The 27,885-nt window shown below is 50.7% G+C and overlaps 1 protein-coding gene across 1 annotated transcript in view; it reads right to left on the bottom strand.

Annotated features, from left to right (window-relative positions):
- The window catches only part of SCARF2 (scavenger receptor class F member 2), an 87,732-nt gene that overhangs the window by 18,790 nt on the left and 41,057 nt on the right, over positions 1–27,885 (bottom strand). The window contains exons 7-8 of the mRNA XM_065417952.1: positions 22,304–22,407; positions 14,480–14,597 (exon numbers count right to left, since the gene is read on the bottom strand). Of these exons, the coding sequence (XP_065274024.1) occupies positions 14,480–14,597; positions 22,304–22,407 (222 nt within the window). The remainder of the gene's footprint in view (positions 1–14,479; positions 14,598–22,303; positions 22,408–27,885) is intronic.

Below are 27,885 nucleotides of genomic sequence, written 5' to 3'. Positions count from 1 at the left end.
ACCATCGCCAGCGAGGTGCCAGACTAGACATGGGTTTACGATCTTGGCCGTGAGCAGCCCAGGGCTGGACAGTGAGACGTGCATGTCGGCATCTGCAGTCCCAGTGGCTCAGCCCTGCCCTTGGGCGGTAAATTTAGTCTCAAGTGCGATTCTGACCTGCCGGGTACCTGAGGCTCAGTAATTTACTGGTCTCTACAAAGCTTGCTAATGGTGCTGGCACCTGTATCCTCAGAGAACAGCCTGCTGGGGGTTATAGGAAATCTCTTCCCACTTGTTCCTCTCTGCCACCACGTCCTCTCTCATTATCCACCGTTCCTGACCTCACATGAGGCCTCCAGCCTCCATGCTCCAATCCAGGCTGGGCTCACAAATCCCATTCAAAGGTACAATTGAAATTCTTATTACTGCACTAACTCTGCCGCAGCTGTGCCATCCTGGAGAGCTGCTTCTCCCACAAACACGTGTGCTCTCCCATTCCACCCCTTGAACATGGGGGGAACTCCCGAAGGCATTCACGCTCTTAGTGGATGTCTAATTCATGTCCTCTTTCAGACCTCTCCTTAACACCTGGCAGTGCTTTGGCTGGGACCGCAAAGCCCACCCCTTGGCAGTGCTTTCATTGGGACCACCTGCAGCTGCTGAGACTACACCTGTATGCCAGTGCATCCCCTTTACCGTCTCCCTCCTCTGCATGCTGTGTCATCGCTGGTACCGAAAGCACCCCCGTATTCACACCCTACACACGATTGTCATAATCTTTGTGCAAAATATGTCTTGTGAAGTATCATTTAAAAACGAATGACACACTGATCATCAATCTTGTTGTGTAATGTGTGTACAAAATGCATATTAAGCGTTATGAACATAAGCCAACATTATCACTATAATGCGTTTATCAGACAAGTCGGGGGAGGGGGTAAACCAGTTTCTCAAAGATGAAGGACAAGTCGACATCTCTAGCCATCAAAGTTGACTGGCAATCGCCTGTCAAATGGCCATTCTTTGGCAACAAATCGGGGCAAGAACAGATCCATCAGCATTTTAGCAAACACCACCATGGAACCACTAGACTCCATAGCTCCGTCCTCACAAGTGGAATGAACATTATCTAGGCGTAACCCTCAGGAAAATCCATTTTGAGGGGTGGCTGGACTATAAAAGTGAGGGGCAAAAACACCCCATGTTCTCTCTCTCTCTCTCACCTAAGAGAAGAAAGGAACCAGCCTTTTGACTTTGGGAAGAGATCCTGACCTGAGAACAGAGCTGGTGCTAGGCATAAGCAGATGAATCAATTGCTAGGGCCCCAAGCAGCTCAAGGGGGCCCACTATTTGCTTTTTATTTATTATTATTGGGGAAAATATTCCTGCTTAGGGGCCCCAATGGGCTAGCACCACCTCTGCCTGAGAACTTGGCCAGCCATGTTGCTGGGACCCTGCGGTAAGGATTTTACCTTGAACCAAGTCTAGCTTGTTAAGTTTTAGCTACTAGGAAGCATTTTATCTTTATTTCTCTTGTAACCATTTCTGACTTTAGTACCTTATTAAGTGCCCACTTAAAACCAACTTGTTTTATTTTTAATGGAAACTAATCCAGTGTTGTGTTTAAACTGAACTGTTTTGTCACTCCAGTTAGAGTAGCAAGCCATTGAATCTTGACCCCTTACAAGGGCAATGGACCTTTAATATCTGAATTGTCCAGGAAAGGGCTGGACAGTGCGGAGCACATGTTTTGGGGGAAATTCAGGACTTGGAGTGTGTTGGGGTCACCCTGCTAGTAGTAACCCAGGCTGGTGGAAGTCAGAGTGTGACTGACAGGCTGCTGGGGTCAGATTTGTTGGTCCAGGGCTCTGAATGCCTATGCACAGACATTCAGGGTGTGCCCTGCATGTTGTTAGACTGTTTGTGAGCTGCAAAGCATTGGGAGGCACCCAAGGTTGCAGGGCAGGTGGTGACAAAGCCCCTTACTGGTTTAGATTGGGACACTTGCCCAGGCCATGGCTCATGCTATGAGCTCCCAGGGGAAAAAGACTGTCTTTGTTTTACTTGTGTGTACAGCACCCATCCTCAAGGGGCACCAGTCCCCTTTAGGCACTATCGCAGTAATAAATCACCGTCATCCTACAGTCTGGTTTTGTGTAGAAAACCCTTTTATCCTCTGTGTCACCGTTCTGGGGCTAACTGCACTCTGCCCCCATCCATGGTCTGCTCTTGGGCCCCCCTTTACGTCTCAGGCCTCCACCTGTCATCTCCCTATGGGTAAGGACCCATGTGCTTCATCCTCCAGATTGGGGTTTTAGGCTGCAGTCCCCATGCAATTCACGGTGACTATCCAAGCGGGTGTGTCCAAAGGAATAGGAACCAAATGAGGGACTTGAGTCAGTTCATGCACCCCACTTATACCAAAAGCCTGTTCTTTGTCTGCTGGATCTGAGCCAGTCTATGCAATTCCCCCTGGTGCTGGGGTGGGACTTCTCTGGAGTTGTTCACCTGTCTGGGCATTTGCACTAATAACACCGTCCCCCCACTGATTTTAGCTCCTCCATGAAGCTCTGTAACCCTTCCCCATGGAGGTAGAATACAATTCCTAGTTCCCAAAGACACAGAGAACACTTATAGAGATACATGTGTATGAATAAGCCTGGTGCCCACAGTGCACATCTCAGTATACCGGTCCATGCTTCCAAGATCTCAGATCTGTGTCACTAATAAAAATGTTCTAAAATACAGATTTTAGGGGGGGAAGGGTATTCTGGGCAGGTGGGTGGGCAGGCAGGGGTTCCCCTACAGTATTTGCAATCCAAACACAACAGTATGGGACTTCTGCAGGAGACCCACAAAGTGAAGCCAACCAGTCTAGTTTTGGTGTCCAAGCAGAGTGAACAGCAAATCTAACAAATGCAACAGTAAAAACACTGCAGATAATGAACTTGCTTCCAAATTGAGGGAAGAGGCAGTGTTTTACCATGAATCTTGTGTCTGATGTTGTATGATTGAAGATGACCATGTATATCATTGTTGCCATCACTGTCGTACAATTGCACTAAATTATGATACAAAGTATATCATGTAAGGTGTCAATGGAAAAGTTACACTCTGTCAAGTATGAGTATCCTGGTTAAATCCATGTATCTTCACTATATCTGAAGTTATGAGTATTGGCTATGTATTTGTATCTCAAATGTGTTTACTCTTGGGGTGACACCCACAAGGTATCCAGTCTCGCCAGCCTTTTGTGAATGGACTATTTAAGCTTGATGGGCCATTAAGAAGAATCAACTCTCTAGATAGCGCTTCCTGAGGATGCCTCAGACAGAAAGGAGCCAATGGCTAACCCTGTGATTCAGCAAAATATGTAAGAGCATGTGATGTGGACATGTGACCTCGGACTCCATCTTTGTCAGTAACTTTCTGTATGCAGGGGCTGTGGGCTTTGTTTGGGACAGTAAATTTCCATGCACATAGCAGAGGATATAAAAGACATCCGAGACATCTCCATTTTGCCTCATTCCTACTCCAATTCTCTGGATTGTGGATTTACAACTAAATAGAGTATTTTGAACTATGGACTGAGGCCCTTCCAATCTTTCAGAAGTTACCAGAGAGACTTTTGCAAACCAGCAGACTGTTCTATCACTGCTATGAACCTGATCTATGAACACTGAAAATCATCTATATGTATATGATTCTTTAACTATTCAATACACTCTTCCTTCTTTTATTAATAAATCTTTAGTTAGTTTCCTAAGGATTGGCTGACAGCATGATATTTGGGTAAGCTCTGAGATACATACTGACCTGGGGGTAAATGTCTGATCCTTTGGGATTGGGATTGGTAGACCCTCAGATATGGTGACTTGGGTTTTCAGTAACATCTCACTATAGTAGACAACTGGCTATTCTCTGACAGGAAGGATGTAAACAAGTATTTACAATTCACCTATAGGACAGTTTGTAGAGCACGTACGGAATGGAACGGCCTAACCCCATGACCTAGCAAGGGTTTTTCTAGCACAGAATATAAAAAGAGTGGGGGAAATGGTTCTGGTCACTTCTCCTCTCCCACCTCTACTGACGGCAGCAAGATCATTAGAAAGACAAAGAGCCATCACTGAAGTGGGGGTAGTGGTCCTAGCTGGAAGGTTTTCTAGTTAGTATGGACTGCTGAAAGCTTTTGGGTGAGAAACAATTTTTTGGTTTCAAATCTTATTTAGCTTGTTAAAGTTTAGAAAATACACCTCTACATATCGCGACCCGATATAACACGAATTCGGATATAACGCGGTAAAGCAGTGCTCCTGGGGGGTGGGGCTGCGCACTCCGGTGGATCAAAGCAAGTTCGATATAACGCGGTTTCACCTATAACGTGGTCAGATTTTTTGGCTCCCGAGGACAGCGTTATATCGAGGTAGAGGTGTAGTGTGTGTGTTTATCTTTAATTTCTTTTGTAACCAATTCTGACATCTATGGTTTTATTACTTATAATCCATCTTTCTCCAGTTAATAAACTTGTTTCAGTGTTTTATCTAAACCAGTGTGTTTTAGCTGGAGTGTCTGTGGAATCTTTACTCAGGTTAACAAAGGCTGGGGCATAATACAAGCCATGCACTGACTCTTCCTCTACAAATCATAACTCTGTTCTTTGCTATAGTTTCAATCAATTTGCCTGGTACTGAAGTTAGGTTTACTGGTCTGTAACCACCAGGATTGCCTCTAGAGCCTTTTTTAAAAACTGGTGTTACATTAGCTATCCTCCAGTCATCTGGTACAGAGGCTGATTTAAGCAATAGGTTACATACCACAGTTGTTAGTTCTGAAATTTCATATCTGAGTTCCTTCAGAATTCCTGGGTGAATACCTTCTGATCCTAGTGACTTATTCATTTATCGATTTGTTCCAAAACCTCCTCCATTGACCCCTCAATCTGGGACAGTTCCTCAGATTTGCCACCTAAAAAGAATGGCTCATGTGTGAAAATCTCCCACAGCCTGTGTTATGCGGGAGGTCAGACTAGGTGATCACAATGGTCCCTCTGACTCTGTAGTTTATGAATCAGTGCTGGGCAGAGCTGGCATGATCTTCAAAGCAGGTCAGGAACCATAAGGTGCCTGGCAATTCCAGGAGAACAGCTTGCTGCATCCATCAGCATCACTGACCACAAGTGTTCAAAAAATCACGAGTTGGGCCCCCCAAATAATGACATTTTAAAAAATAATAAATGTTGGTTCTGTTTCTTTGCTTCTGGTTTCTGAGTCTTTAGGAATCATGTTTTCGAGCTTATTGTGATGCTGGCAGAGCAGGTGCTTGCTCACGCCAAGGCCCCTAGGCCTCAACTGAACAATGACAAAGACACAGCTGGAACCACTCAGGCTCACCTGTGTGTTAGTGTTGTTAAAATATGTATTAGAGTTATACAGGCAAGTCTCATCTTACGTGCATTTAACATGTGCGAATTCAGCTTTGCGTGGTCGGCAAAAACAAAAAAACAAAACAAAAAAAGAGAAAAATAACATTTTAAATACTGTACCTTTAGTGCAGGCAATTCCACCTGCCATTACACTCAATGTAATTTTGACTATATGTGATTTTTGCTTTATGTGCTGACAGCGGAATGTAACCCCAGTGTAAGATGAGACTTGCCTGTACACAGGTGCTTGGTGTTTAGGCTTTATGTGTATTAATCTCACTTACATCATCTATACCCTGTGTTATGATGTGACATTACATGTTTGCATTGTAATCCTCTACAATTGTGTAAGTCATCATAGAATATCAAGATTGGAAGGGACCTCAGGAGGTCATCTAGTCCAACCCCCTGCTCAAAGCAGGACCAATCCCCAACTATTTTTTTTATGCCCCCAGATCCCTAAATGGCACCCTCAAGGATTGAACTCACAACCCTGATTTAGCAGACCAATGCTCAAACCACTGAGCTATCCCTCCCCCCCATCAAACAGGAAAGAAGCATTAATCAATGTACAATGCTGGCTTCCTACACAAGGTGTTGGGTCCTGCCCACCAAGAAGGCCCAGAAACCAAATGAACCATTGTGAAACATCAAAGAACAAAGACTTTGTTAATATTCCTCCTCTCCATTACCCATGAAGATGAAATGAGTGCATGAACTCAAAGTTAGTTCTGTGTTTGTACTGCACCTAGCACAGTAGAGCCCTGCTCCATGACTGGGACTTCTAGGTGCTATGGGAGTATAAATAAATAACCATAATAACGTTGTGATGTGAACAGGCTGAAAAGTCAAGGAGACACCTAGAAAGGGAAGCACAGAAGACAGGCTGTGTGCTCACTAGAGTTCCCTCTAATCCTCCCACACTTTCATCAACTACAGGAGCCCACAGTTGATTGCCTTGTGATATGTTGTCATGCCACTATGCTGTCATTAGAGGGTGCTAAACAGTGACACTCCATATTCATCTAGGACAGAGGTCCCCAATCTGTGGAGTGCGCTGCTCTTGGGGGCGTGGAGGAACGTTTGTGGGGGTGTGGTTGGGCCCTGTCCTGGCTCTGGTCCCGGGGATTGGCTGCCAGCCCTGCACCCGGGGATCCGTGCCCAGGGCCCTGGCTGCCGACCCCACGCTCTTGGTGCTCTGCCCGGGGCTCTGCTCTTGGCTGCATCTGCCGGCCTTGTGCGTGGGACCCTAGCTACCGGCATCAGCTGCTCCTGCCCCCAGGCTGGGCCCCCTTACCCCCGTTTGCGTCTCCCGCTCCTCGCTGGTGGGATGGTGGGGGGCGGACAGAGGTAAGGCGGGCACAAGATAAAAAGTCTGGGGACCACTGATCTAGGATTTTGCACAGAACATGGGGCAAACCTGCCAAAGTTTAGAATTAGCCACAACCTGAACTCGCCCCACTCACTGTGAAGAGATTCTGCCATTCCACTGCTGCTAGCAGGGGTGCTGCCATTTCCTCCTGGAGCTCTGCACTGGGGAAGCAGCAGGCTGTGCTTTCCAGAGCTAACCCCATCCTGCAATGCGCCAGCACAGCCGCAAAGAGCCAGAGAGCCCAACAAACCATGGACCAAGGAAACTATTTCGAGACTTTGCCCGAGAAATACTTCTGACAATGAGTCTGTGTTTGTGAAGTGGCTTCTTTTATCTGCACAATAATTAGATGCAGACCACACGTTCTCCAAACCAGATGTACGGTTTGGGAATTTAATTGGCACTACTGCCAAATGGAGGCTTCCTGCAGCAGTCGACAGTATGAGATGCAGCCACACTGCAGGGAGATTTTTTCCACAGCTATTTCAGTTGGAAAGGAGCTGCTACTTCCCTCTTTGCTCCCTCCCAGCAGCAGGATAGAGCCTATGGCTGGCCTAGTCGTTTTTGCTGATCTGTGCATGAAAGCTAACAACCACCTTCCCAAACGCCACCAAGAAAGGTGGATGATACTTTGTGCCATGCCAGTTTTGATGGCCCTGACCAGTCAATCTCACGTGCCCACACTGCAGTCCAAACCCATGCAGGTCGATATGGCTCAGACCCACCTCTCCAAAGGGGAGTAGGCTCGATGCCAGGCAGAAGACCTCTGTCTGTTTTGTGGACAACCTGAGCATTTTGCTTCATTCTGTCCATGTAAGGCCCGACCTTGATCAGGAAATGCCCCAGCTCCGACAGAGGGATCTAAGCTGGGACAGTTTTCCTCCCCTCATTTGGCCATGCAGAGCCCACATCTGTCCACCAGGGCTTTTGCAGTGTCCAACCAGCAGCCAACACCTCCCCAGATTCCACTTTGTCTACGGCACCCTGCCATGCTGGCCAGTCAAGAAGCACTAGTCGATTCCGAAGCCTCTACTGCATGGACTATCTAGCCTTGAATGAGGTCACCATCTGGAATTGATACCCTTCTACTGCTCTCGAGACACTTCGCTCTGCTAATATCTTTACCAAGCTGGACCTCCATGGAGCTTATAACCTTGTCTGTATTCAGGAATAGGATGAGTGGAAGACTGCCTTCCACACCCAGTTCGCACATTTCGAGTACTTGGTAATGCCCTTTGGATTGTGCATTGTCCTTGCGATGTTCCAACATTTAATCAAGGATATTCTTAGAGACATGTTGGACCAGATCGTTGTGATCTTCCTTGATGATATCTTCTCTGAGACCCAGGTCCTTCATGACCAATATGTGACCCGGGTCTTGGAAGGGCTCCACCAGAATGCTTAACTAGAGAAGTTTGAATTTGACCAGAGCACAATCAAGTTCTTAGGATACACCATTTTGCCCGAAGGGCTGACTATGGACCCATGTAAGTTATCTGCCATCTCCAAGTGGGCAGCTCCAAGGGACGTGCAATAGGTATAATGATTCCTCGGTTTTGCCAAATTTTCCCACCCGGTAGCCCCTATGAGGGCGCTCTTCCAGAAGGGAGAACGATCTGCCTGGTCTCCTGAGGCTCAATTCACCTTTGACCAACTAACGAGAGCTTTCACCATGGTGCCCATCCTTGTCCATACAGATCCCACCCAGCCATTTACTCTGGAGGCCAATACATCAAATTTCACCATTGGAGCCATACTGTTGCAACAAATGGGTCACATAATCAGCTCCATCCACATGCCTTTTATTCACAAAAGTTAACCCTGGCAGAAAGGAACGACAACATTTGGGATAAGAAGCTATTGGTGACCAAGGCAACCACTGAAGAGTGGCGCCACCTCCTGGAAGGAGCCTGGTTCAGGTCCCTACTGGCCACAAGAACTTGGAATATTTCTGTATGGCTCAAAACGTAAATCAGCGTCAGATCTGTTGGTCACTATTTTTTGCCCAATTTGAGTTTGTCATGACTTACTGCCCGGGTGCTAGAAATGGAAAGGTGGATGCCTTGTCCCTCAAGGATGACTACGTCAAATCTCACACAGAACCTCTTTTGAGTCCTTAAACCATCACATTTTGTCAATGGAACAGTGGCAAAGAGCCTAATGTCCATCATTTGGTCCTGGCTGCCTCATGACCCATTTGCTACCCAGATCGACCAGGCTTTGGACAATGCAAATACCCAGCCCGGCTCACATTTCCTCTACCATGGGGAACACATTTATGTCCCTGATCGTCTACCTTGATGCAAAGTCCTGAAACTTTGCCATGATGCACCTCTCAATGGTCACTTTGGCCAAACTAAAACGTGGAGCTTAGTTTCATGGACCTTGTGGTGGCTGGGTAAGCACTCTGTCAAGAAATATATTAGCTTTTGTGATCTTTGCTCCTGAATCAGAAACACACATGTGAAGCCACTCAACCTTCTCCAGACACTGCGCAACCTGTCCTAGCCCTGGTCCACTGTCTCTCTGGATTTCACTATGGATCTGACTCATTCTCGGTAGTGCACAGTGGTTGATCAAGATTGCACATTTTGTTCCTTCCTGCACAGTACCAACCACCTCAGAACATGTCTTCTGGCTCCATGGACTTCCAACTGCCATTGGGTCAGATCGAGGCAATTTATTGCGCACTTCTGGCATGAGTTTTTTAAGCTCCTAAGCATAGCACTTCTTATCTCATCAGCATACCATCCTCACACTATGGACAGACAGAATGGGCAAATCAGATCCCGGAGCAGGACCTCCCAGTTGTAGCGTTTGTCCCATAGATGCCTCCTGAAAAGTTCAATTCTGGGGCCCCTACTTGGGCCTGGGAGGAAGATGGGGGTAGTGGCGGAGCTGGGAGAAGCCCAGAGAAGTAGCGAGTGACTCCCCCTAGAGCCCATCCTTTCCCTGTGCCTCCAGCTGGGGGCTCCAATGTCCAGGCAGCTCTGCGCCTCAGCTCTGACCCCCCCCCTCTGAGTCCACCTTGAACTCCTAGCACCTCCAGCCCCTGCACTCCCCTGCCCAGTTCTGGACTGCAAGTCTCCTGCACTGACCCACCTCTGAGCACCCCCGTCTCCTGCCCGAGTCCAGCACTGGCATCTGCTGGCTCAGAGAGTGCTCTGCAGGGGAGGGAAAGGGGCCGTCTGGCAGGGGAGCACAGGTACCATAGCCACCGGCAAAGGCCTTCTGTTTGGCCCACCAGGAATCAGCTGTTCCTTCCTGTTCCAGCTGGGGGCTCCGCTGTAAAGGCGGCCCTGCTACCTGGCTCCAGCTGGCCCTGGGCTCCTTGTGCTCCCTGGCTGCGAGGTAGTCCCTTTCCCTCACCCAGCGGGAAGACTGGGTGGGGCCCGCAGAGGCGGGTCAGCGTGGGAACTGCTGTAGCTGGGAATGAGAAGGGGAGTGCAGGTGCTGGAGCCACCAGGAGTGGAGCTGGAGCCAGGCAGCAGGGCTGTCCTTCCATCAGACCCCCATTGGGGAGCAGGACAGAGCAGCTGTCAAGCAGGCCAACAGAAGGCCCTTGTGGACTGGACCAGGCTTTCAGGGGACTCTCTAGCTTCCTTGGGGCCTTCTGCTTTTGTCTGGGTTGCAGGTGCTTCACGCTGCCATGAGTACCACTGTTGCTTCTTAAATTGTCAACAGGATGACTGGGTCTCCCTGCTGCCTTTTGTAGAATTTGCCTATAACAATTTGGGCCACACCTCTACCCAACACAGCCTGGTTCTTTGCCAACTGTGGCTTCCACCCATGTTTCCACCCAGGGTTACCCATAGTTTCCTTGGTCCCTGCAGTGGCAGATCTGGTCACTCAGCAGGAACTCAGGGAGCAGCTGGAAGCTGCCAGAGACCTACACGTGCTGCCCAAGGGTGAGCCCATCTGCCCATATGCGTGTGTACTCGGGCAGCTATCAAGTCAGGAGGCCAGTACTTGGTCGGGAAGCCCCTAGGGGAAGCTGAGGGCGCAATGGCACCAGTTACTCAGCAGGTTGTACACTTTTCTCCAAGTCAGTGTCACTCTGCTGGGGAGGTTCAGACCTGATCCCTTGTGGGCATCAAAGATTTCATGGCACTTGTAACAGCACGAGTTTGACCCTGGTGTCGTGTCCAAATTCTAGGAAGGTAATTATGTTCTTCCGACCTACATTTCCCTGAACTTCTGCTCGGCCGTGCTATCCCTGACTCCCAGGGCCTCTTTGCAGTGCATTGTTAGATGGACTTTCTGCCCAGAGGTGGCTGCACCCCCCCCCCCGTCCTCCTGCACTAGAGGACGGCTGCACTGGCAGATGGCAATGCCCTGGGGATTGGGCCCAAGCCAGGGGAGTGAAGGCTGCTCAGAGTGGCCATTACTAAAAACCTGTTTGCAATTACCCAGAGTTTTCAGAAATCTTCGCCTTTTTGGTTGAAATTTTCCAGGCTCAGCCTGTGTCTGAGGTCAAAAATGTTTGGAAAGTGTCTGCAAAAGTAGTTCAGTCGTTGCAGAGAATGAGGGAAAATGCACTCCCCTGCGGTGGAAACATTGTACATTGATTTTAACCAGCTTTGCTGTAGAATTGGGTGGGAGTGCACCGACTGGGGGCCCTGGCCGAGCAGCAGAGGAGGGGAGGGGGAGGGGTGGCTAGAGACCGGGCTGAGCAGAATGGAAGGAGGAGGGGGGTGAGGGGCTAGAGTGCTCCCATTCGAGTTGGGTTTTTGTCATGGATTCGCAGATTCCAAGGCCAGAAGTGCCCACCCTGCTCTAGTCTGACCTCCTGGGTTTACAGGGCAGAGAACCCACCCAGGGATTCTAGCCCAATAACCTCTAGTTGAACCAGAGCAGATCTTTAGAAAGAGACCCCCAGTCCTGACTGAAGGGCTCCCAGTTATAGACAATTCCCCATGTCCCAATCTCCCAGAGGCTACTTCCCCTCACTGTTAAAAATCTGTGCCATGTTTCTAGTCTGAATTTGCCTAGCATTCGCTCCCAGCCGGCGGATCCCATTCTGCCTTGTCCGCCGGATTAACGAGCTCCTCTGCCAGCTCTTGCCTCCCTGTGTGAACTGGCCACTTGATGGATCTCCGAGCATTTGGCAATCACGCAGCGCAGTGCCCATCGCGTAGATTTCTCATTGATCTGGTTCTGTGCCCTTTACCGGTGGCTGCTTTGTGGGATAGCTAAGGAAAGAGCACATTCACCTCCTTGGTTCCTTGGATGATGGGCAAGGCGCCATTTCCATCCAGGTCGGGGAACACCTTGGTCTGGTTAAAGGGATCTTCCCTCTGCTGGCAATGCTGCATTTTCCCCTTCCTGCCCCAAAATGCCCCCTTGGCCTAGGGCATGAGCCAGAGGCTGAGAGCACTTGTATAGGGAGGATCTCAAAGCACTTTACAACCACTATTGCATGGTGCCTTATCATGCCCTGCAGGGACTTGGCCCCAGTCTGCAGATGGCGATGCTGAGAGACAGAGCGGCGATGAGACCAGTAGCATAGATCTGGGTAAACAGTTTATCCGCTTCTTTTCTTGGAAAGTGGAGTTTAGTTTAGGTTCATTTACCCACTTTTTTTTTTTTTTAACCACTCCACCACTGGATGAGACCCCTCTAAGGTCACAGAGTCAGCGTTGGGCCCAGGCTCAGCCCCCGCAGCCCCTGATCCCCAGCGCTGCACTTTGACCACCAGACCATCCATCTCGGAACATGCCCTGGAAGAGTCGGACACATGCCGTTTCTGCCACGTCCCTGCCTGTCTGGTGTACGCTGAGGAGCGCACGCCCACGTGTATCCCGAGGGGCGGTCAGAATCGCTTGATGATCTCCCGTGTAAATAAAATGAGAGACTGAGCCAAGAGCTGTGACTAGGGACGGAAGGTAACGCAGGCTCACGGGGCCCTGGCAGAGCCTGACCTGAGTGCTGACCTCAGTGGCTGCAATCTCCATTGAGCTCCTGCAGGCATGAGGGGGTCAGGCTTCCCCTTGGGGTCAGTGGCAAGAGGCTGATTGGCACTCCCCAGTGCATGGCTGGGCCCATGCTGGAAGGGTCTATGACCCATCTAGGGGATGGTGGGAGGAGCAGAGGCTGAGGTCATGCGCGCACACGCGTTGATATGGCCACGCTGAGTGCAGTTTTCCCATGGAGATGCCAGGGCAGTAGAGCAGGGGGCTCAGAACCTGCTCCCCACTCAGGGGCATGGGTACAGCAGTGAGGACATCGTGGCCGGGCAGGCTCCCAGACCGCACTCCAGCAGGACCAGCTCTTTGCCACTTTTCCTTTTCAGGCAGGAAGATAAACGCTGACCTGCAGGGAGGTGACGTTCAGGGTGGGGATTTAAACGGGCCTGTCAGAGCCTGGCACTTTGGGGCCCAGGCACGCTGCACAAGGAGAGGGCTCGGGACGCTTGCTAATGGGGCCATGGGTACAGCTGGCCCAGCAGCCGCTCCGCAGGGACACAAAGGCAACAAGGGCCCATTGTTACTGCTGGAAACTCTACGCCTGCCCTCCCTGGCTTCAGTGAACTCAGCCCATGCGTAGTAGTAACAGATCCTTGAGAGCTCAGCTTCCCCATTGTACCTCCCTGCCCTTTGCTCAGCAGCTGCACCCAAGAGCATCTACACTGCAACAGACATAGAATCCCAAACCTAGGCCTGGCAGGAACCTCGAGGGGTCACCTTGTCCAGCGCTGAGGCAGGACCAAGTAAACCTAGAACATCCCTGACAAGTGTTTGTCCAACCTGGTCTTAAAAACCTTCAAGGACAGGGATTCCACAACCTCCCTTGGAAACCTAGTCCAGAGCTTAATGATCCCTTTAGTTAGACAAGATTTCCTAATATCTAACCTAAATCTCCCTCGCTGCAGATGAAGCCCATTACTTCTCGTCCTGCCATCAGGGGACATAGACAACAATCCATCATCATCTTCTTTATAGCAGCCCGCAACATATTTGAAGACTGTTGTCAGCCTCCCCACCTCAGTCTTCTTCTAACCTTTCCACCTGCGTCAGTCTTTTTTTTAAACCTTTCCACCTGCGTCAGGATTTGTAAACTTTGGGACGTTTTTGTCACTCTCCTCTGGAGTCTCTCCAATTTGGCCACCTCTTTCCTGACCGAGCCAGCACTAAAAGCAGAGGATAGCTGCACCTGGATGAGCGGCGGGGAGGGGGTGGGGGGGCTAGCTGGCCGGGTGCGATCCTGTCTAAGATCCTAGCTATGTACTCAGGACAGCTCGCCCCTCCCGCTGCTAGCTCTGCCATGGCTACTGTGCGGGGAATGGCACCTCCAGCTCCAGTGTAGACATACCTTAAGCCATCCTCGGAGCTGGCTGCTGCTCAGTTTGTAAGGAGTGCGTGCCCTTTGCCAGGGGTGGGGGAGAGGACATTCTAGGATCTCTCTCCCGGGGGGGATTAATCTAGGATAGCCTCTCCTGGGGGAGATTCTAGGATAGTGTCTCCTGGGGGAGTTTTCAGGCTATGGATGGTTTCCAAAACTCGAAGGAAATTTATTTTTTTTCTCAAATTTTTCCATCCAAAACCTGAAAAACGCCATGGCAGATTCCAGCTGAAGAGAACATGTTGCTTCATTGGACAGGCTCGGTGGCTGGGAGCCCGGCAGCTCTGGGATGGACGGCAGCGGCTCCAGGAAGGCCGCACGCTGGGCTCTCACGGTTGAGGCAAAGGCACACAGACACTTACCCCTGAGCTTCCTCCTTCTTGCGACAGACACAGCAGCAGCAGAGCAGTGAGAGGAGGAGGATGAGCAGCAAAGCCAGCAGGGCCCCCGCTGCGATCACCCCCATCCGCTGATTGGCCTCTGAAAAGACACACAAGGCACTCCATTAACGCACTACCCTGGGGATGGGTGGAGAGCCAGGAGTCCATCCCAGTCATGTCCCAGATCCTATGGGCTGGCCAGTCGGAGTGGGGAAAGAGGGAGGGAAGGCACCTCCCCTGTTTCCTGCCCCTCCCTGCCAAACGCCTCAACACAGGCCGCTCAGACGCCCTCACTGAGTCCAATCACCAGCACCCCCACCAAGCAGAGACCATGATAAAATCTCTCCCCAAATCTCCCCTTTGGGGGTGACAGTTCCTGAGCTGCCCCTCTGCCCCACGCTGAGCCCTGGGGCTGCACCTCTGCCCCACGGTGAGCCCAGCAGTTGGTGTTTGATATGGTGGAGAAGGGGGAACCAATGGAGGGATGCAAAAAGAGGAGTGACACGGCCAAAGCAATGGGCCAGCATCATTCTGAGTAGATGTGAGTGGGGCAAATTGGCGAAAGCGTACAAGTTATTTTAAACCCAGGGGCACCATTGTGATCGTCTAGTCTGACGTCCCCTCTAACACAGACCAGAGAATTTCCACACCCAGAGCAGATCTCTTAGAAAGAGGCACCCAATCTTGATTTAGGCTGGGATTTTCAAAGGATTCTCAGAGAGTTAGATGCCCAATACCCATCGTAATTCAGGCCTTTATGTCCCTTTGAGAATCCCAGTGTTAAAGAGTCCAAGTGACGGAGAATCCACCGCACTTGAGTGAGTGAGTTGTTCAGTGGTTAATTATCCTCACTGTTAAAAATGTGTCCCTTATTTCTAGTCTGAAATTCTCTAGCTGCAGCTCCCACCACTTACATCTTGTTCTGCCTTTGTCACACAGATTGTTCATGGATTCCAAGGCCAGAAGGATCCCTTATGATCATCTCGTCTGACCTCCTGTATCACACAGGCCAGAACCTGCCCCACAATAATTTGTAGAACAGAGCTTTTAGAAAAAAACATCTAATCTTGACTGAAGAATGGTCAGTGATGGAGAATCCACCACAACCCTTGGTAAATGGTTCCGATGGTTAATTACTGTTACCGTTAAAAATTAACACCCTATTTCCAGTCTGAACTTGTCTAGCTTCAACTTCCACCCACTGGATTGTCTTAGACCTTTCTCTGCTAGATTGAAGAGCCCATTATTAAATATTTGTTCCCCATGTAGATAACTAAAGACTGTCATCAAGTCACCCCTGAACCTTCTCTTTGTTAAGCTAAACAAAGTTCAATCACTTTAAGGCAGGTTTTCTAACCCTTTAATCATTCTTGGGCCTCTTCTCAGAATCCTCTCCAATTATCAACATCCTTTTTGGATTGTGGGCACCCAACCTGGCCGCGGTATTCCAGCAGTGGTCCCACCAGTACCAAACAGAGAGGTAAAATAGCTTCTCTACTCCTAATGGAGAGCCCCCTGTTTATACATCCCAGGATCGCGTTCGCTCTTTTGACCACCGCATCCATTGGGAGCTCACGTTCAGCTGATTAACCACCCGACCCCCAAATGTTTTTCAGAGTCACTGCTTCCCAGGCTGGAATCCCTCATCCTGTATGTGTGGCCTACATTCTTTGTTCCTACATGTGCACATTTACCTTTATCCATATTAAAATGCATATTGTTTGCTTGCACCCAGTTTACCAATTGATCCACAGTGCTCTGAATCAGTGACCTGTCCTTTTTGTTATTTCTCTCTCCCCCAGTTTGTATCATCTGCAAACTTTATCCATGAGGGTTTTAAGTTTTCTTCCAGAGCACTGATAAAGATGCTAAATAGCATAGGGGCAAGAACTGATCCTTGTGGCACTCCACTGGAAACACATCCATTCAACGACAATTCCCCGTTTACCGTAACATTTTGAGACCTACCAGGTAGCCAGTTTTTAATCCATTTAATGTGTGCCAGGTTCATTTTATATCGCTCTAGTTTTTTAATTAAAATGTCATGTAGCACCGAGTCAAACACCTTACAGAAGCCTAAATCTATTACGTGAACACTATATCAACCAAACCTGTAATCTCCTCCAAAGAAAATCTCAAGTTAGCTTGTGGCACGACCAGCATGTGGGTGGTCTGAGCTAGCGGATGCAGCATGAGACGGGGCCAGGCTAAGCGTACACCAGGAGATCAGAGTCCGAGACAGGCCAGAGGGTAGATAGAGAATCAGGTGTCATGAGACAGGCGGGGTCATGTTACCAAGAGACCAGAGTCTGGCAGTAGAAGCAGGTAGTTCCGGTGGGGGGGGGGGCAATCCTAAATAGGAGAAACCTCATTGCATAGACAACTTCCTATTCCTCTGCCTGGTTTAAATAGAGCAGGGGACTAATTGGGACTGCTGGAGTTCCACCAATCAGATCCCAGAACTGGAGTTCTCCATCAGCGTTGGGCTTGTAGTTCTGGGGGTCATTAAGAGGACACAAGGTGACAGGTCAGAACTTATTAGCTCTTAAGAGCCCTGTGTACCAGTGTTCAAGACCCATTGTCCCTGACAGCATCTATGTTCCATAAACCCAGGCTGATTGGCATGAATTACATTCCTCCCCTTTAGTTATTAATCGAGTTCTGTGGCAGCTGCTCCATTGTCTTGCCCAGGATTGATGTCAGGCTGAGAAGCCTATAATGATATGGGTCATTTACCTTTTTAGAAATTAGCACACTATTCACTTTCTTCCCGTCTTCTGGAACTTCTCCACTATTCCGAGACTTTTGAAAATCAACATTTATGGTACAGCACACTCCTCAGCCAGCTCTTTTAAAACTCTTGGATGAAAGTTCTCTGGAGCTGTGGATTTAGAGCCATCTACTATCAGAAATCTTCATCCCCTGTAGGCTGTGATAAGTCACCTCTTAATCTGCTCTTTATTAAGGTATATACAGTGATCTCCTTGCATCTCTCACTATAAGGCAGGTTTTCCAGATCTTGAATCAGTCTTGTGGCTCATCTCTGAATCCTCTGCATTTAGTCAACCTGTTTTTGAATGTTGACACCAGAACTGGATGCAGTGTTCAGTCATGGTCTCATCTAACCTATATGTCACCTCCCTGCTCCTACCCAATCTTCCCTGAGAGTTCATAGGGCTGCCCCTAAGATCGGGGGATTGTCAGCAGAAGGACAGTAGTCAACACGTGTTTTTGAATGAGATTATGCAGACAAGGTTAAAGGGAGAAGGGGAGGCGACAGCGAAGAGCTCTGGGGGACCCTCTGTGAAACCTGGGCAGGTAAGAAGAGGATCCTCCATCTGAAACCTTGACAGAGTGATGAGAAAGGGAGGAGGGGACCTGGGAGAGGCAAGAGGCTCCGAACCCGAGGGGCGCACCATTCCAAGAAGAGCAGCCTGGTTGATGGCATGGAAGGTGGCTGGCAGGTTGAGGGGGATGGAGCACTGGCTCTGGGTTTGGCCAGGGAGAGGACATTCTGGTGAGAGCAGTTTTAGTGGTGCACAGAGGGAGGATGCTGGATTGAAGATGGCATTGGAGGAGAGGAACTCCAAGCAGCAGGTTCAATGAGTTTCGAGATAAAAGGGAGACAGGAGACGGGGTGGCACTGGAGAGAAAGCATCTGGCACATTTCATGGGTCCCACAGGAAGACGAATAACTTTAAACCATCTGTGTAACAGAGACACAGGCATGAGCGGTGCTCCCGCTGTGCAATGAGGCTGGCGCTGCTGTCTGCACCGTACGGACTGGAATTTCCTGGCCCTGCAGGATTTCAGCTGGAGCGTTCCATGCATTTCACTTCCTAACGCCACAGAAGATTCTCCAATCTAGTGGCTGCTGCCGGGCGTGGCTGTGATGTGGTGGGCCTGATTCCTGGGGAAGGCCTCACCACGCTTTGTGTGGATCCTGCTGGGGAGGAAGGAGGATGAAGGTGGAGCCAGCCAGGAGCCAGTTCCACTGCTGGCTCCCAAGGGGCCTTTCCAGCTGCAGGGAAGAGCCGGAGAGCAGCAATTCTCCAGCCATGGCCCTCACATTGGGGCTGGGGCTATGCAGAAAGACAGGAATCTCCCAGCCACTGGTGCGGGGAGGCAGAATGTGGCTCTGCCGCCCTGGGCTAGCAGATCCCTGACACTCTGTGCGTAATGGTGCACTGTTCCTGCTCCTACGCTTCTCTCTGATGGTGTTGAGACTGGGCTCTGATGCTGCTCAACCCACGGCCGTCTTGATCTCTGGTCTTGGGTTCCCCAGTGTTGCTTGCAAGGCGGCTCAGCCAGGCTTCTCGGTCACTACCCCTTGGAGCACGGCCTCTCTCATCATTCTCTGGGGGTCCAGCACGGGTTCCCCGTGCCTGAGCAAAAGTGAGATCTGGAGCCGTCTGGCCCAGCAGGGCTCAGTCCAACTGTGGCTTCTTTCAGTCTCCAAAGGGACTCTCACATGGGGCTTGAGGGAGACAGAAAAGCAGATCAGAGCAGGGAGCTGGAGCCAGAGGGCCCAGGTGACCAACAATGAGGATTTTCCAGCTTCCCGCCCCTGTGCAAGGAACCGCTCTGTGCAAATTCCAGATGGGATGGTCTGTGCCAACCACTGGACTGACCGGAGTCCCCCGGGGGAGACAGCAAACAGCTGCTATCTCAGAGATGGGAACAATCTCATCGGGACACCCAGCCCGTGAGGAACTGGAGCTCAGCCCTGAGCCGTGAGGCCTCTCGGGCAGCCAGCTGCACTCCCCCACACGTGCCTGCCCAAGCTGCCAGGAAAGAGGAACCACGGCCTACTGGCTCCTGGCATCCCCCATTCCTCACACGTGTGCATGGATTTCACAGCTGGATGTGGGGGCTCAGGCAGGCCGCATGCCTCATCCCACGTCCCAGAGAGAATCAAAGGGAACGGCTCAGAGCTTGGCACAGCTGGCAGCCCCTGGCATGCAGAGCAGAGAATGCAGCACCCCAGCGAGCTTGACTCCTCTAAAGGTGCCAGCATCCAGCACAAGGGGGCTGACCCAGAGCCCAGCCCGAAGCTCTCTGTGCAGAGGGCCAGGGGCCAGGAAGCCCCCTCCTGCCAGGGGATGCTCCTGCCTATCACACTCCTAATGGATTCAGTGCTGATGACAGGCAAAGTGCTGCACAAGGCACAAATAAAGAGGCCCCTGGTTAAAACTCAGCCAGCAGGTGACAGAGCAGGCTGGGGGACACAGGACAGTCTAGTCCCCTGCTCTCGCAGGCAGCACATCATAGACTCCCATTCGTAAACGTATCAAGCTCCATCTCAAAACCAAGTCAGTTTGCCCCACTCCTGGTGGGAGTCCCAGAACCCCGCTCCTCCCATGGTTAGAAACCTTCTAGTTTCCAGCCTCAATTTACCTGTGGCCAGTTTATCCCCATTTGTTCTTGGGCCAACACTGTCCTTTAGCTTCACTAGCTCTTCCCTCCCCCTGGTGTTTACCCCCCCGATGTATTTACAAGAGCACTCAGATCCCCTCTCAGCCTGTGTTTTGCTAGGCTACACAACCAAACTCTTGTAGTCTCTTCTCATGTGCTAGGGGCTCCCTTTCCCCTACTCTGCCTCTGCTTCAGTTTGACTTCATCTCTCTTGAACATGGCTTGTACCCAGTGTTACAGATGAGCTCTTCCCCAGGGCCTTGTGCAATGGCGTTCATACCTCCCTGACTCTAGGGGCAACTCCTCGCCTGATACATCCTATATCAGAGGGGTAGCCGTGTTAGTCTGGATCTGTAAAAAGCAACAGAGAGTCCTGTGGCACCTTGAACACTAACAGATGTATTGGAGTATAAGCTTTCGTGGATGCATGCATCTGACGAAGTGGGCATTCACCCACGAAAGCTTATGCTCCAATACATCTGTTAGTCTTAAAGGTGCCACAGGACTCTCTGTTGCTTGATACATCCTAGAATTTCATCTGCCTTTTGCGCAGCCACATCACATTGGTGGCTCAGAGCCAGCCTGTGATGAATGAATGCACCCAGCTCTTTCGCGTTCTCTGTCGATGCCAACTGATGAGACCTCAGTTGACAGCAAAAATTCTTGTTACTAGTCCCTATGTGCACGAACTTGCACTTTATACTATTGAATTTCATCCCATTTCTACTACTCCAGTCCTCTAGGTCATCCAGTGCTCCCTGTATAATATTCCAGTTCTCTCCTGGCGCTTCCCAGTGTGCAAACCTGTGCGGAGCAGAAGCAGGTGTGGAGGAGCAGAGCAGCGCACAGCACAAGGGAGGATGGTGGGAAAGGGCCGGGTCATGGCAATTTGCTAACGTTGGGCAGGGCTGGCAGGGTGGGACAGGACGGGCTCCATGGTGCAGGATGGGGGTATATGAACTGCCAGGGTGAGCCCATGCACGTGGCTTTCACTTCTGGTCACCCCTTCACTAGACAATTAAATAGTGTTTAAAGCTGATTTGTAACAGGCAGGTCGAGGTCAGGTGACACCAGGCAGCCAGACACAGCCAAGGCACAGTCAGCATCGTGGATCCAAGCAGGGTCCACACATGCCCTGACCACTCGGCAGCATGTCCCACGGCTCCGCTGTTAAACACGTGTCAGTAAAACACCACTCCCTTGCTTAGCGAGGATGAACCCCCATAGGTCTGAGTTCATGCTACAATACCCCCAGAGTCTGGCATGACCGGTCATTTCAATCACAGCAGATCCAGGGCTAGGATAGCAGGTGCTTTGCAGGTCAGGACTGAGAGATATTGAGAGTTGTGTGCCTGGGAGGGAATAGAACTGGCCGAGCAGGAGGGCTGTAGGTCGGGATTGAGGGGCATCAGCAGAGCTCTGTGCATGTCTGAGGTTGCGCCCAGGACCAGAACAGCAGGGCACTGTGGCTTGAGATCTATGGGCAATGGTGGAACAATTGGGGAGAAGCTGCTGCAAAGCCAGGCTTAGTCCATACTGTTTATACACAATGCAATTAGACTGTTCCCTACATGACAACTTCCTGTTGCTGTGGTCACTGCACACACCCCGGCAGCCTAAGCTGATAACATCTTCACTGCTGCTGGTCCGAACAGACTCGAAGCATCAGCAGGAAAGCGAGTCTAACACACTAAATGCATTCAAGAATCTATCGCTGCACCTGCTTCCTTGTCCGCCTGATTGCAGATCCTGGATCAGGCTCAACAGGCGACTCTCTGGCTCCACCAGAGCTGCGGCACCCTGCACCAGCTTGTCTTGGTTTCCTCCCCACACGGTGACGGTGGGGCAGCTTTGCAGACAATAAATAACGTGGTGGAAGAGTGCCCAACCTGACATCTGGCGAGCGGCCTACAATGCCTAGCCTCCCTGGACACAGTGGCCATCCTCTGGTTATGGAACCTGGACAATAGCCCTGAGGTCTGCACAGGAGAGAGACTGAAGGCCCTGGGGTGTGCCCCGTACAGGAAGCATGCCGGAGCTCAGGCTGTGGCTCTAAGATGCACATGCAGTGCTTGTCTGGTGCAGTGAGAACCTACCTGATCCAAGCCAACCGGGGGGGGGGGGGGGGGAGAAAGCTGGGGGGCTCTCCTGGACAGCGGGTGCAGGAAGAGTTGGGGAGCATCTCAATTATGTCTGGGGCAAGTGGGCCTGGCTCCCCTTAGCAACAGGATTGGGTGCAGTGGGTAAGGGGGGCTGGAGTGCCTGGGGAGAGAAGCACCGGGATAGCTGAAAGCCCCACCCCCACAGCTCCTATTTTCTAGATAATATAGCAGAAAGGGGCCCTGCCCACCCCCATCCGACTCCACACCCAGAGACAACTGCTGCACTCACCCATGTGGCAGGCTCCAGTCAGGGGGTCACATGTGTCATCATGGCAGCTGCAGGACTTGGCACAGTTGACTCCGTACTGACCAGCTGGGCATGTCAGGTTACAGCTGGAGAGGAGAGAGAGAGTCCCACATCAGCAGTTCTGAGCCCCCCACTGGGCTCCCCACAGCCCCCTGGAGCCGCAACGCCTGCCCTGGATCTCCGCCTGGGGGTGGAGCTGCGCTGGGAGGAAACTCCCGTATCCTGGTGGCTCAAATGACAAGAGACATGTGCGGAACAAAGAAGTGGAGCTGCTCAGGGCTTCCCAGGAGCCCCAGCCATTCCCCCACTCCCCATTCCAGGCTTGAGCTGCGGGCTGGAAGGGACAGAGGGAGGAGCTGTATGGTCACCACCGGCCAGACACACAAGCATCTGCAGCAGCCTGGGGCAGGGGAGCAGAGGACCACAGCCATGGAGGTTAGAGATGGGAAAGCCCTGCTAACTTCTGTGGCACCCACCCTGGGGGCCAATGAAGGAATGGCCCAGGGTAAATGAGGAATGGGAATACAGGCCTGGACTGAGATCCCAGCTCCTGCCACAATCGCTGGCGTGGGCCAAGCCCACAGGCCACAACCCAACAGCCCTTAACATCTGGCATTTATCCACCAGAAGCTGTGCTCTGGGCCCCTGCAGCAGTCCATGATGCCATCAGCACCCAAGGGACCATGGCTCCCCACGCTGTCCCAGGGGCCAGGACACCATCTGCCCTGGGAAGGAGCAGACACTTGAGGGCTGGAGCTGGGGCGTTGGCAGGTAGCTTCCATTGCCACTCCAGCCTGCAGCAACCACGTACCTCCCTCTAGCGGGAGATGATGGGGCTCTCCTGGGCTAGGGCTCTCTTAGACCAGTCGCTGGTGCTGGAAGGGCAAAGTGGGCAATGAGCCAGAAATAAGAGAAAAAGCATCACTCTGCAGGGCCTGGGACTGCATGGTCCCTCAGGGTGTTTCCCAATGCTTGGTCCTGCCTGTTCGTGCTGGGACGCCGTCACGTCCCTCAGGGGGCCAGGTCATGATGACCTGGGATCCTAGTTTTCCGTGATAAAAAACCCAAAATTCTCCTATAAAAAACCATAAAAATCTGTTTTTCTGTGATTAAAATGAAATGCTGAACTTTAGTTTTCCTAGCCACAATATATACAGTATCAGCTGAACACGTTTTATTGATATATTTACAATTTTTAAGCAAGTTTGAAGCCTACCAGTGACACCAATCATTATAATACAATAAAATAGAATTGCAATTTGTATTTCTTCCAGATTCCAAATACTTCTGTCTGTATTCTATATTTTCAGATTTTTTCTAAATGCACAAAAAATAAAGTGAAAATTGCTTTTATATTAACATTACTCACTTTCTGAGTTAGTCCTGGAGGCTGAAGTGAAATTTGAGATGCATTAAAACACGAACCCCTATATGCCATTGAGTAACCTCTATACGCCGGAAACAGTTTATTGGAGTCTGTTTAGCGATGTAAATTTAATGGGCATTCAAAAATCAACCACAAGAGGGGGAGGTTGCGCACATTGAAGAAGTGACACTGGTACTTTCATTAAAATTTAGTTAATGGTTAATATATGTGCTTATTTTTTCACAAAAGGTAGAAACTAAAGGTTCTCTGTAAAAATGCAAATTCTGCGTTTTTCTGTGGCAAATGGATTTCTAGGATCCCTGCTGATGACACAAAGTTTGTTCTGGGATTTGGCCTAAACTGCCCTTTTCTCACTTTCATCTCATTTCTATTATAGGCTGACCCTCTCAGAGCAGCCTGTATGCCCCCCGCTGTGCCCTCAGCTATGCTACCTGCTGAGTGGTATCCTGCCCCTGTAGGAACTACTCATTCATAGCTCGCTGTTTAATCTCCCCTCACAAATCGCCAGCTTTCTGGTCCTTCCTTGCTTTCTTCTGAGCTTCCTCCAGCCTTCAAGGTTGTTCTGGTAACCAAGTGCCAGCACTGAAGATAAAGTGCCAGGTGCAGTCTCATAGACTCATAGACTTTAAGGTCAGAAGGGACCATTATGATCATCTAGTCTGACCTCCCGCATGATGCAGGCCACAAAAGCTGACCCACCCACTCTTGGAATAATTCTCTCCCTTGACTCAGCTGTTGAAGTCCCCAAATCATGATTTAAAGACTTCAAGTCGCAGAGAATCCTCCAGCAAGCGACCCCTGCCCCATGCTGCGGAGGAAGGCGAAAAACCTCCAGAGCCTCTGCCAATCTACCCTGGAGGAAAATTCCTTCCCGACCCCAAATATGGCGATCAGCTGAACCCCGAGCATGCGAGCAAGATTCTCTAGCCAGACCCTCCGGAAAAAAGTTCTCTGTAGTAACTTTTAATATCCTATCGTTGACCATTGTTACTAATTACCAGCGATGGCACGTTATTGACCTATTGACTAAAATCACGTTATCCCATCAAACCATCCCCTCCATAAACTTATCAAGCTTAATCTTAAAGCCAGAGAGGTCTTAAAGCCAGTCACCCCAGAGTCTCATACAGCCAACCGCCCCCCACCCCACTGTGCAGCCCCAAATCACACGAGCCCCGTCTGCAACTCCCTGCTTGCTGCTCTCTGCTCCCACCCGTGTGTTTCACGGGAGATCGCGCACATTTCTCCAGAACCAATCCCACTTTGTTATTCCTGCTGGGCTCCTCATCTCTCCTCACTGGAGTCTGAACAGCTCCCAGTTTACTGATCCCCTGCCAATGCACGAATGTGCTGGTTACTGCCACTGCTGATCATGACCGAAGGTGCTGTGAGAATGGAGTTCACACAGATCCCTGCCTCACTCTACTAGGCACCAGCCCCCAGCCTGGGGCATCACAGCTCTCCAGAACTAGGACCGCAGCAGCAGGATGGGCTGCACAGCTGAGCAATGTGCAGCTGAGGCAGGAGACCAGTGAGTGTGTAGAAGGGGGTCCAAGGGGGGCACAGGCAGGGGGACGTAGGGGGCTGTGGTAAGGAGAAAGGGTGCAGGGGGCTAGGGCTGCAGGGGGACGCAGGGAGGAATGTGCAGGGGGCTGAGGAGGGGGGTGCAGCTGGTGCATGGGAGACAGACTCTAGGTGGGGGGCTGGGTGCATGGGGGGCAGCCCCTGGGTGGGGGCTGGCTGCCAGCGAGGGCAGTCCTGGCGGGGGGCGTTCTGCCCTTGACAAGGCCCCCTGTCTCTGCAGGGCAGGCAGATGTGCCAGCCCAGCGTTGGGGGTTCCTGGGTGCTGGGGGGATAATTGCTGTGGGGTTGGGTGAAGGGGGCATTCCCGGCCTGGAGGGGCAGTCCCCAGCTGGGCTCCCAGGCGCCACAGCTGCACTGTCCAGACGCTCAGCCCAGTGTTGAAAGGGAAGGTACCAGCTCGGTTTGAACCAGTGCTGTCATATAACAAACACAAAACATGCTTTCTTCTGTAGATACACAGGTAGTATATCTATTGTGTGGATGCAGCCCACGTAACACATAGAGAGCTGCATAGGCAGCCCACAATGGTAAATAGGGTGAGAACAACTGCTTCAGAGGAAGGAAATAAAAGACAACAATCCCAGAATACGGGGGGGAAGAGGGGCGGGAGAAATCCCTTCCTGAACCCTGCTGGTTGGGGCTGAAACCCTGAAGCATGAGCTTTAGGAACATAATAAGGCATGCTGAGCCCTGCCCCCCACCATCACAAGCAACCCCATCATACAATCCCACTCCTACATTTGTCCAGCTCTCTCTTAAACCAAGTAAGTTGTTTGTCCCCACTGTTCCTAGTGGGAGGCTGTTCCAGAACCTCACCCCTCTGATGGTCAGAAACCTTCTTCTAATTTCCAGCCTGAATTTGGCCCTGGCTGGTTTATCGCCATTTGTTCTTGTGCCAATACTGACCTTTAGCTTCAATAGCTCTTCTCTCCTCCTGGTGTTTACCCCCCGACGTATTTATCGGGAGCAGTCAGGTCCCTTCTCAGCCTTCATTTTGCTAGGCTAAATAAAAGCAAAGCTCTTCCAGTCTCCTCCACTCCCTTCATCATCCTACTAGATCTTCTCTGCTCCTGTTTCAGTTTGAATTCATCGTTCTCAAACACAGGTGACCAGAGATGTAAAGAGTATTTCAGAGGAGGTCTTACCCATGCTTTGTACAATGGTATTAATACTTCCCTCTCTCTGCTGGAAATGCCTCGCCTGATCGATCGTTGTGAACGTTCTGTTCCCATATGTCCAAGTTCCTGGAGTGCTCACTAAAGCGCTGGGGGCATTCAGGGAGCTGGGGCCACAACATGTGGGCTGGACCCACGGCTCCTTGGCTGATAAAATCTGGTGGGGAGACCCAGTGTTGGCTTTGTTATCTGTTGAGCTTGCCAATGCCTCCCCGTAGGTCTGCCTCCAGCCATGCAATTAAGCATGTAAGGCATCGCATTGAAGTCAATGGGACTAGTCAACCCATTCTCAGCATACTCCTGCCTTTGCACATGGTTTGGTGATTGCTCAATCGGGGTCATAGTGATTAAACAAACCCAATGTTTTCAATCTTGACCCTCATAGGTCATGTTTTTTAGACCTTTAATCATTTTTGTTGACTTTCTCCAATTTGTCCACATCTTTCCTGAAATGTGGCACCCAGAACTGGACACAATACTCCAGCTGAGGCCTAATCAGCGCTGAGTAGAGTGGAAGAATTACTTCTCGTGTCTTGCTGACAACGCTCCTGCTAATACATCCAGGGCCGGCTCCAGGGTTTTGGCCGCCACAAGCAGCCAAACCAAAAAAAGCCGCGATCGCGATCTGCGGCGGCAATTCGGCGGGAGGTCCTTCGCTCGGAGCGAGAGTGAGGGACCGTCCGCCGAATTGCCGCCGAATACCTGGACGTGCCGCCCCTCTCCAGAGCGGCCGCCCCAAGCACCTGCTTGGTAAGCTGGTGCCTGGAGCCAGCCCTGAATACATCCCAGAATGATGTTCGCATTTTTTGCAACAGCGTTACACTGTTGACTCATATTTAGCTTGTGATCCACCATGACCCCAGATCCCTTTCTGCAGTACTCCTTCCTAGGCAGTCATTTCCCATTTTGTATGTGTGTAACTGATTGTTCCTTCCTAAGTGGAGCACTTTGCATTTGTCCTTATTGAATTTCATCCTATTTACTTCAGACCATTTCTCCAGTTTGTCCAGATCATTTCGAATTTTAATCCCATCCTCCAAAGCACTTGCAACCCCTCCCAGCTTGGTATCATCTGCAAATTTTATAAGTGTACTCTGTATACCATTATCTAAATCATTGATGAAGATATTGAACAGAACTGGACCCAGAACTGATCCATGAGGGACTCCACTTGTTATGCCCTTCCAGCTTGACTGTGAACCACCGATAACTACTCTCTGGGAACGGTTTTCCAACCAGTTTTGCACCCACCTTATAGTAGCTCCATCTAGGTTGCATTTCCCTAGTTCAGTGGTCACCAACCGGTTGATCGCAATCGACTGGTCGATCCTAGAGGATCTCCCAGTCGATCGCGATCTCCAGTGGCACAGTGTGACTGCCGCTAAGGCAGATTCCCTGCCTACCCTTGCCCCATGCCG

This window comes from Emys orbicularis, chromosome 16, assembly GCF_028017835.1.
Source record: "Emys orbicularis isolate rEmyOrb1 chromosome 16, rEmyOrb1.hap1, whole genome shotgun sequence".
Taxonomy (NCBI): domain Eukaryota; kingdom Metazoa; phylum Chordata; order Testudines; family Emydidae; genus Emys; species Emys orbicularis.
The sequence above is the reverse complement of the archived record's forward strand: the minus strand, read 5'-3'. Positions and strand labels throughout refer to the sequence as shown.